Source organism: Megascapheus bottae, chromosome 4 (genome assembly GCF_031878675.1).
Source record: "Megascapheus bottae isolate mThoBot1 chromosome 4, mThoBot2.hap1, whole genome shotgun sequence".
Taxonomy (NCBI): domain Eukaryota; kingdom Metazoa; phylum Chordata; class Mammalia; order Rodentia; family Geomyidae; genus Megascapheus; species Megascapheus bottae.
The window spans coordinates 3,680,417-3,691,523 of NC_143512.1; the positions used below are offsets into that span (position 1 = coordinate 3,680,417).

General features: G+C 39.6%; 1 protein-coding gene across 5 annotated transcripts; it reads left to right on the forward strand.

Moving 5' to 3' along the window:
• The first annotated feature begins 340 nt into the window (after nt 1-340).
• Nucleotides 341-10,290, forward strand: LOC150063871 (interferon-gamma-inducible GTPase 10-like). 5 transcript variants are annotated; one of them, XM_090331198.1, is made up of 4 exons: nt 341-425; nt 3,529-3,583; nt 6,787-6,979; nt 8,420-10,290. In XM_090331198.1, exons 3-4 carry the CDS (start codon nt 6,962-6,964, stop codon nt 9,704-9,706), a joined length of 1,305 nt encoding a protein of 434 aa, XP_090187324.1. In that variant the 5' UTR covers nt 341-425; nt 3,529-3,583; nt 6,787-6,961; the 3' UTR covers nt 9,707-10,290. The 5 variants fall into 5 exon arrangements, with proteins under 5 accessions (XP_090187324.1, XP_090187328.1, XP_090187327.1 ...); XM_090331202.1 differs by having other exon boundaries at nt 6,787-6,838; XM_090331200.1 differs by lacking the exon at nt 3,529-3,583 and adding an exon at nt 4,262-4,465 and having other exon boundaries at nt 343-425.
• Nucleotides 10,291-11,107: the final 817 nt, after the last annotated feature.

Below are 11,107 nucleotides of genomic sequence, written 5' to 3' on the forward strand. Positions count from 1 at the left end.
CGAAGACCTGAACTCCAGCCTGCCTACTCATTGTCTTCCCTGTCCATCCACCCATTCAGAATAACTACCACTGGCCTCTCCCATGGAAGAATTGGCCTTGGCAGCTCTGCTGGTGATAAACTGCCCTTGATCTTCAAGATTGTGTTTCTTGGATCCTCGTCTGGTTGTTTTCATTTCAGGTAAATGATTTACCTACCATGGTTTTACTTTTCATTTCTTGGAAATGCAAGGGTTTCTAGAACAAGACCACATTTACACTCTGCACTGATTGGCCAAAACAAAGACTGGAGTGGGGATAAAAATCTGTGATCTTATAAATGCTGACAAGCAGTCTGGATCTGCTGCTTTGCAGACCAAGGCAGAAGGGGATTTCAAGTAAAATGTCTGGAGTACATTGAAGAATATTTCCTGTGCCTTAAAAAGCAGTGAGTATACCTTTGGCACTCACAACTTAGATTTCCATCTCTAGGCTCCTGGCAATAGCTGATCACCTTTTTATCTCTTTGGCTTTAACTGTTTACTGGATATTTCATAGAAATGGGATAATTCAAAATGTGGTCTACGAAATCTGTTGTCATTCAATTATTGTGATGTAATTGATTATATAATATTCATACATTACTCCTTCCCTTTATAGCTGCATACTACTGCATTATGTGTAAATAAACAAAATGCTTACCACAGTTAAAAAAAAGCAGTGAGGGGCCGGGAGTTTGGCCTAGTGGTAGAGTGCTTGCCTAGCATGCATGAAGACCCAGGTTCGATTCCTCGGTACCACATACATAGAAAAAAGCTGGAAGTGGTGCTGAGGCTCAAGCGGTAGAGCTCTAGCCTTGAGAACGTCCAAGGACGGCGCTCGGGCCCTGAGCCCAAGCCCAAGACTGGCAAAAAAAAAAAAAAAAAAAAGCAGTGAGTGTATCATCACTATGATTTAAACTACTATTATATCTTTAGATAGTTGTATAGATGAAATCAATCCAATTACATCAGTTAATGAATACAATGCATCTTGATCTTATACATCTCAATGTTAGACCTGAAATTGGAATTACTGCACAAAGGAGTAGGAAAAACTGAATGCCTTCCCTAAGAAAGTTGCTGGGATGCATGATACCATACAAAGCAAAGGGGATTTAGTATCAGTAACCTGACAGGCTACCTCAGGCAGACATAAAGTAACAATAGGCCTGGGGCACAAAAATCGCTATTAGAAGGGCAGATCCATGTGAGACTTCAAAATGGGAAACTGTGTAGAAGAAAAAGTTAACATTTGTTGGAGACTGCCTCTGGGTCTCTTAACTTGTTGCCTAGGACTTTAATATGATAGGCTTAGGAATGCTTTAAGTTGCTTTGATCTGTGTTAAGAAACATCTGGACTGCTATCTTTCTCACAGACCTGCTATCTTTCTCACAGACCTGTTATTTTTCTCACAGATCCGTTATCTTAGTGACCAAATTGCCTATGTCCTGTTCCCAGGGACTCATGCTGAGGAAAATTTTTTCTACTGAACCTAGCCCCTGCTTTAGAGCCCTATATAAACACCCTCTGACTTTCAATAAACAGACCTTGATCAGAACTCTGTCTTGGTCTCATTCTTTGTGTTTGTCTGTCCCACTCATTTAGGTATGGTTCCCTCTCAGGTCTCAGTTGACTGAACCCCGCAGGCCGGGGCAAACATTTACAGTTGTAGCTACACAAACAAGGGAGAGGGAAATTGAGCTAGAGGAAGGGCTCCCATTTGAGATTGCAGCTGTCTGTGTCAATTGTTTCTAAGGGAACAGCCTGTGTCCCCTGCTTTGAGGAAAAGCCTGTGTTACCCCATTTCAGGGAACAGCTGTTTTGCTTCTGTCAGTTTTGGTCGATGGTGGTAGACAGGGTGGTTATTGGCTAAATGTGAATTTAATTCTTCAAAATCAACAGGGAGGAGAGATGAGAGCAAAATCGAAACCATAATCACAAGTGAATTGAGGAAGGGTCATTCAGTCTTTGCTCACTTTCCACTGTAACTGAAGCTGTAGAGGACAAAAGAAGATAAAAATATAGTATGGAATTTAGTCTAGATACAAACACCAGTGACATGAGTAAACCCAACGTAACAAGAAAAAGGAAAATAAATTTTACAACAAAGGTACTTCAAATGGGATTCTTGTTTATTCTCTTGACAGTACTTTGGTATGGACATGAAACATGGTTGGCAAGTATTCTCACACTCCCAGATGAAATTTACTATTTAATCTTTATTTATTAATTTTTACATTTTTAAATTGTTATTATAAAGTTAATATACTACTGAGAGTTAAGTTACATAAGCCTTGGTTTTTCTCTTAAGATTACATATTTCTCGTTCCTATCCTTTTTATTCAATGGATGACACTTACAAACATTATTTGGGCTTTACCTAATTTTTATGCCATTTACTTTATTTACTATAAAATTGGTGAGTTGAATACATTTATATTTATCAAAATTTTATACTATTTTTTTTGCCAGTCCTAGGCCTGAGCACTGTCTTTGGACTTTCTCAAGGCAAGAGCTCTACCACTTGAGCCTCAGCACCACTTCTGGCTTTTTCTATGTACGTGGTACCAAGGAATTGAGCCCAGGTCTTCCCATGCTAGATGAGCAGCTAAGAAGCACCCCCATCCTGAGGCAGTAATCATCTTGCTGTTTATATAAAGTATGAGTGACCCAAAGGCACACATACATTAAAGAAACAGAATTGTGGTGCCATTAAGTCCCAGGAACTGACCTGTCTGTGTTAAAATAAACCAAATCTCAGGTAAATTCAAGGTATGGTATTTGTTTTCTAAGCCATAAAACTACTCTCTGACAGTTGAATGAGCCATTAGCCCAGGGAATTCCCTAATCCCTACCTTATCTCACCACACTCCCCACAGTGGCTATAAATCAGTAGAAACCTTGGGCTCTACTACCAGAGATTTGCAATAGAGCAAAATCTTGATACATAAGGACATATAATGTGAAGCTAATTGAAAGGACCTCCAGGATAGTGAAACAAAAGCCATATAATGAATGATTGTTGTCCTTAATGTACTATGTTGTCTCTCATCTCCTTTGCTGTCCCTTGGTTATCTCATATTGGTATAGTATCTCACTTTGTTATCGGATATATTGAATTTATTTGTTTTTGGATATTTGAAATTTGATAGGGAAAGGGGGGAAACCAAGACGGGTGGGGGGTGTGGGGGGGGAGGGAAACGCGTACCAAGACATGTGAAAGGGTATCAATGTATGTGAATTAATGCACCTTCTATCTGGCAAATATCATGTAACCCCTTTACTAATTACAATAAAAAAAAAAGCAGGAAGTGGTGCTGAGGCTCAAGTGGTAGAGCTCTAGCCTTGAGAAAGTCCAAGGACAGTGCCCAGGCCCTGAGCTCAAGGCCAGAACTGGCAAAAAAAAAAAAAAAGACCATGTAGACCCTGATTAACAACTCTCACCAATCATTAAGGACTAGTTCCCTGCCTGGCTTATATCTACAATAAACCTTGCTTTTGCATTTCAGAGGCCTCAGTCTTCCTGGTTTTCCTTGGGGACACCTCATCAGGGCACAACACTAGGTAAGCACTCTACCACTGCCCAACTAGGGGTTACTTTTAATCCTTATGCTTCTTACTTTCTAGTTCCCTTAATTACTTACCTATCTCTTTTGTCCCTTCAACAGCTACTTTATTTTTTAATTGTATTTTATTTTTGTTGGTCCCAGGCCTTGAACTCAGGCCCTCAGCTCTGCCCCTGATCTCCTTTATATTCTCAACACTGGCTTTGAAAAATCCTCCATTTCACCTCCTGAGCAGGGAGTATTACAGGCATGAGCCACAGGCACCCAGCTCCAAGTTTCTCTTTTATAGTGCACCTCTAATTATTGAGAAAATGCTGACTCTCTATTTACTGAGGAAAAAAATCAAACAAGCATGTGGGTGAAAATATCTGACTAGTTAAAACTCCTAAAAATGACCTTTGGAAAATAGAAAGCAGGAAGGGAAAACTCTCCTGTTGAAAAAACTTCACCAAGTAGAAGCAAGGAAAGCACACAGACTAACTTCCCACTTGGGGGAGGGAGAAGGACCTAATGATATGCAGTTCTTGGACTTCAAATCCAGTATCAGGCCTGCTGCAATAAGATCCAGAATTGGACAGAGCCCCACAATTCCCTTCGCCCAGGCAGTGCCCTTTGGAAAAGGCTCTGCTCCTGTGTCCAGCTGGCAGGCTAGAAATCACCAATTCCCTGCTTTCAGCTTAAAACAGCATAGCATGGAGAAAGATTTCATCTGCAAGAGGCAAAACAGTGAAGTAACCACAGAACAATGACTTGGAACTAAATGGAAGATGGCAAGACAACATTAGTGAGAACCTAACAGTTCCTGGTCATTTTTGATGCGTAGAGCTTCTAGAACCATCTCAGTGCCAGGAAGTGGAAGCTGTTTACACATAGTCCTTTGGTAAGGTTTAGTTCTAACCATATATAATAAGATTTGTTGAGTGTTTACAAAAATGCATATATATATATATATACAGTCTACTATATATACAACTATAGATACATTCTATGTAGTGCATATATACTAGCATGTGGTGTATATAGAATATACACTAGTATTATGCATATAGTACATGTTCTAGACTACTAAACATATACACATATAATGAGACTTTTGAGCTTTTACAAACATGTACTTATAAGCTACTTAAACAGGTTTTATGCATATTGAGCAGTATGAAGAGGCCTTAGGTGTAACTTCAGTACAGCATTTGGTTAAAGGTCTGCATCTCCCTTAGACTGACCAAGTGTTTTCTTTTCCTTTTCTTTTTTTCATATATTTTTTATTGTAATTAATAGAAGGGTAACATGATATTTGCCAGATAGATGGTGCATTAATTCCCATACATTGATACCCTTTCACATGTCTTGGTCCCCATTTCCATCCCCCCCACCCCCATCTTGTTTTCCCCCGTTCCCTATACAATTTCAAGTAACCAAATACAAATATATCCGATATATCAGGTAACAAAGTGAGATACTGTAACAATATGAGATAACCAAGGGACAGCAAAAGAGATGAGAGATAACATAGTACCTTAAGAACAACAATCATTCATTATATGGCTTATGTTACTATATCCTATAGATCCTTTCATTCAGCGTCCTACTATACAGCCTTTTGTATCAAGGTTTTGCTCTATTGCACATCTCTGCTAGGAGAGCCCAAGGTTTCTACTGATTATGACGAATGAGGGAAACCATTGAGCCTAAGTTCCTTTGAGTCTGGCTTACTTCACTTAATATAATCTTTTCTAAGTCTTTCCATTTCCTAACAAATGGGGCAATGTCATTCTTTCTGACGGCAGCATAGAATTCCATTGTGTAAAAATACCACATTTTTTTGATCCACTCATCAACTGAGGGCCATCTAGGTTGCTTCCATATCTTTGCTATGGTAAATAGTGCTGCAATGAACATTGATGTGCTGATGGATTTAGTATGTCCTTGTTTCTGGATGATTGAGTAAATGATTGAGTAGTGGAATTGCTGGGTCATAGGGGAGCTCTATGTTTGGTCTTTTGAAGAACTGCCATTCTGCTTTCCATAGTGGTTGAATGAGTTTGCACAGTATAAAGAGGCCTTAGGTACTAACTTCAGGACAGCATTTGGTTAAAGGACTGCATCTCCCTTAGTCTGAGCAAGTGCTTTCTCTTGTGCTTTTCTGCCTGAGCTGGCTGAGAACTTTGATCTATAGAATTCAGCCTCCTAGTCCCAGCTTGATATAGCTTGATATAGCTAATCTCAGTTTTATAGTTGAGAATGAGTAAGCTGGGTGCCATGGCTCACATCTGTTATATAGCTACTCAGAAAGTTGAACTATGAAAATCAAAGTTCAAAGCTAGCCAGGCACAAAAGAAACTGAGACTCTTATCTCCAATTATCCTCTAGAAAATGGGAAATGGCACTTGGCTCAAGTGTAGGGAAGTAGCCTTGAGCTGAAGAGCTCAAGGACAATGTCTAGGCCCAGGTATAGGGTGGTAGTCTTGAGGTAAAGAGCTCAGAGACAAGGCCAAGGCTGAGTTCAAGCCCCATAACCCACCCCCCAAAATGAATAACAATACTTTTAAATCTTTAAAATGTTTTTGATTACAGATATGTTTAGTGACTGGATGCATCCACCTGAGAAAATGAAAAATGTATTTTATTAAATTAATTACCTTGTGTGATATCCTGTCTGTTTAACCATAATAAATAGAATCAGAAAATTAAAAAAAAAAGATTTCAGCCTCCTGAAGAGCCAGGATTGTAGATGTGAATCATCAGTACCTGGTGGATATCATATATTATTATCCCTTATTGATGCACTATGTGTTATTTGCAGAGAAAAACATACACATCCATGCCTGTCTCATGTAGGATTTATCACTATGTGCCCAAATGAAAGAGCATTTCAGAAAATTGGGCTGGGGTAAATCAATTATTTAAAGTGGTGATGGGGGGGGGGTGAAAAGCTTTTCTAATCCTAAGGCAAACAAACAAAGGGAGAAAAATATCTTTTCCCGAAAGCCCCCATGAGAACAATAAAAGTTGACAGAAGACATATAGCATGGGATGTAATCATTGACAGCTACAGTCAGAAATGCCTCCAAGCAGGGAGATCCTGCCCCACTCCACTCTCATCCATGCACACACCCTTCCTGAGGCCCCCCATAGACAGAATTCTAAAGGAAGCTGGAAGCTGGGTGCCTGGGACTGATAGAGGCTGTGGTCGTTCTACAGGAGACACCAAGAGAGCTGAAAAGGGCAAGATGAATTTAAGAAGAAACAATGGGTAATAAACAACAAACATTCCTCTTGGATCTCAGTCTGCTCTGTTGCCCATTGCGGAAAAAAAAAAATTTTATACGGAAAACTACTAGAGTAAAAGAAAGAAAATAGTCAAAGGGGGTGTGATATGAAGAAGGTTGAGGGGGTGAGTAGGATCCATCCTTCATTCATGTTATATACATGTATGAACTTATCACAAGGAAAACCGTTTATCTGTATAAGCAATACTGCTAATAAATACAACACTAGTGGCTCACACATTTAATCCTAGGTACTCAGAAGACTACGAACTAAAAATCACAATTCAAATCCTGTGCAGGCAGGAAAGTCCAGGAGACTCTTATTTCTAATTAACCACCAAAAAGTCTAAGGTGGAGCTATGGCTAAAGTGGTACAACTTCAATCCTTGAGCAGAAAAGCTCAAGGATAGTGTCCAGGGCTTGACTTCAAAACCCAGGAGCAGCTCCAAGGTGAAGGACGAGGAGGAAACAAGGAAGGGAGGATGAGGAGGAAGATGAAGAGGAGGAGGAGGAAGGAAGAAGTGGAGAAGTATACTGATCAAACAATATGACTGGCTTTTACTGACATCTTGATTCAAATCTGTAAGGTTAAAAACAAATAAAACTGGGCACATGTGGCTCATACTTGTAAGCTTAGCTACACAGAAGGCTGAGATCTAAGGATGGTGATTCAAAGCCAGTCAGGGCAGAAAAGTCCTCCAGGGGACCCCTATTTCCAATTAACCAGTCAAAAACCAGCCATGAGCACAAAGAGCCCCAGAGACAGAGACAGAGACAGGGCCTGAGTTCAATTCCAACAAATAACCAAATAATAAATAAATAAATAGGAAGAAACATAAAATTTTGTTCAAAAAACACCGCTGGAAAATTGTTGTTAGGTATTGATAGCATTATATACTTATTATATAAACTACAGCTCATATTATGTTAACTAATAAATGTATTAACAATTACAGTGTTTAAATTTCCCTGTAATTTGAAGGCAAATACTAAAAGAGACATGCATTAAATTGTAAGTCTTCATGGATTTGCTATCCCATTCTAGCAGGGTCACATAAAAGAAGATTAGCATTCATTTTTGGTTTTCTCTTTATTTTTGTGTTAGTACTGGGCTTGAACTCAGGTTGTGGATGCTGCCCTTTAGCTTTCCAGATCAAGGCTCAAATTCTACCACGCGATCCAGAGCTCAGAGCTCTACTTCTGGCTTCTTGGCTGGTTAATTGGAGATAAGAGTCTTAGGATCTTTTCTGCCCAGACTGGCTTTGATTCTCAGATCTCCCCATTCTGAGTAGCTAAGATTATAAGAATGTGCCACTGGTACATGGCTAGATATGTTTTGATAGCTGTTGCAGGTAGCTTAAGAGTACATGCTGTTCTTTATTTGTCCTCGTACCATTCGAATTCAAATATTACTGTATAAGACATTTAGCTTAAAATATTTAAAAACTGGAAAATACAAGAACTCCTCTAGCTAAGAACCTCACAGAAATAGAACTGAGACAACGGTATCATTGGCTTTTTCTATGACAATTTCTTTCCATGTTTCTCTTCTCTCACTTTTATAGCTCCTTTATCCACTCGAAGTCATGGGTGAGCTGTTCTCTAAAAAATCTAATAATCAAGCATCTAATGATGACCAAGGCTTGACCACTTGCTTTGATACATATTTTAAGAATGTAAAGATGGAAAACCAAATCATCTCTCAGGAAACCATCCATTCCATCAAGTTACGTCTGAGCAAAGGAGACCTCCAGGGGGCAAATTCTGTAATCACTGGAGCATTAAAGGACATTGAGAACGCACCGATTAGCATTGCTGTGACAGGGGAGTCTGGAGCAGGAAAGTCTAGTTTTATCAATGCCTTGAGAGGGATAGGCCATGATGAAGAGGATTCTGCTCCGACAGGGGTGCAGGAAACAACTATGCAAAGAAAGGCATACCAACACGCAAGGTTTCCTACTGTTACTCTGTGGGATCTGCCTGGCACTGGAACCCCTAACTTTCAGCCAAAACATTACCTGGAAAAAGTACAATTTAAAGAGTATGACTTCTTCATTATTGTTTCTGCCACACGCTTTGGGAAAAATGATCTTGATCTTGCCAAAGCAATCACAGTGATGAAGAAGAATTTCTACTTTGTGAGAAGCAAAGTGGACTCTGATTTAATGAATGAACAGAGAAGCAAACCAAGAAGCTTTGATCGAGAAAAAGTGCTGCAGCAGATTCGAAACTACTGTGTAAATACTTTTCTGCAGAATGGCATTGAGGCTCCCCAAATCTTTTTGATCTCCAGTTATGATTTAGCTGATTATGATTTTCCAATTCTGACAGACACACTATTAAAGGATCTTCCTGCCCAAAAGCGCCACCTTTTTCTCTTATCCTTGCCTAATATTACAGAGGAAGCCATTGAAAGGAAGAAGCAGTCCATGATGCAGTGTGTCTGGCTAGAAGCCCTCACGGCAGGAGTACTGGCTACCATTCCTGTGGTAGGCATAGTTAGGGACTATGATTTGAAGAAGCTAGAGGAAAGCTTAAGCCACTATCGAATGCATTTTGGAGTGGACGATGAATCCCTGCAAGCCATTGCTGATAATTTAAATGTATCTGTGGAGACAGTCCTGAGAAACATTGAATCTCCAAATATGTTGAAAAATACAGAGGAAGAACCATTAGGGAAAAAACTTTTGAGATACTTTGAAATATTCTGCTCAGCTAATGGTGGCCTCCTTGCTACTGGTCTTTACTTTAGGAAACATTATTACTTGCAATTTCATATCCTTGACACAGTGGCTAATGATGCTAAATCTCTCCTTAAAGAAACATATTCAGGGGCCGGAAGTTTGGCCTAGTAGTAGTGTGCCTGCCTGGCATGCACGAAGACCCAAGTTCGATTCCTTGGTAGCACATACCTAGAAAAGAGCTGAAAGTGGATCTGCGAATCAAGCAGGAGAGTGCTAGCCTTGAGAAAGCCTAAGGACATTTCTCAGGCCTGAGTTCAAGCTCCAAGACTGGCAAAAAATAAAGAAACATATTCAAAATACCATCAAAACCCCACTGCATCCACAACTGCTAAACCTGACAGCACCTAATGCTCAGAGCCAGAGTCCTTTACGTATGCTCTCTCTTCTCTTGATGGTTTTGGTGGTGGTGGAGTGAGACTTGGGGCTTGAACTCAGGGCCTGGGCACTGTCCCTGAACTTTCTGTTTTTCTTTTGCACCAAGTGTGGTTAATTTGAGATAAGAGTGTCATAGACTTACGTGCCAGAGTCAGCTTCACACTTCAATACTTAGATCTCGGCCTGCCACATAGCTAGGATTGCAGGCAGATGCCACCTGATAAGGAGCATTACTTTTGACTCTTATGTTGGTGAATAATTGCTTTAGTCCATATCTGATACCAATATAAGCTTATTAAATTCTTCATTGAAACAAAGCAATTTCTGATTGTCTTTATATACTCAAGAGAGTTTTATATTGAATACTATTAGAGCTGCATTTATTTCTTAAACTCTTTCCTATACCCTAGTGTGTCACTTTATTGTCTTCAAATGAATTCAATGAAGAGTGGTTGTATAGAAAATCTGGAAGGGAAACACAGAGGGAGAGGAAAATAAGACAGTGGTGAAGGATACTAACTTAGTTCAGGCTCCTATAATAGTACCATGGCCTGGATGGGGTCAACAATAGAAATTTAATTATGGTGAATGGAAATGTGATGTCCAAGTGACAATATGGTCAAGTCCCTGAGGAAAGCATTCTTCCTATGTTCATCCTCACATGCCTATCATTGAAGCATGCACACAGATTCCCTTATCTGCTCTTCTTCCTATAAGAATATACCAGTTGGTTTTATTGAGACTGTGAGCCAATAACTCACAGAAACAATTTAAGAAGGTTTCTTTTGCTCATGGTTTTGTTCATAAGTTCAGTCAATTATGGCTGAGAGGACATAACACATCATCTCACCTCATGGCACACAGGAACTGAGTCAAAATATAATCTCTGAGGACACGTACCCATGACCGCTTCTTCAACCAGGACCCCCTTCCACAGTTCCATACCCTCTGGATAATGTATTCAAATTTTAAATCCATCAGGATTTAAATATATATATATATATATATATATATATATATTATTACATGGAAGTGTGGCCCAGTGGTAAAGCGCTTGCCTAGCATGAAAAAAGTCCCAGGTTCAATTCCTCCATACCACATACACGGAAAAAACAAAGAGTGGCACTGTAGTTC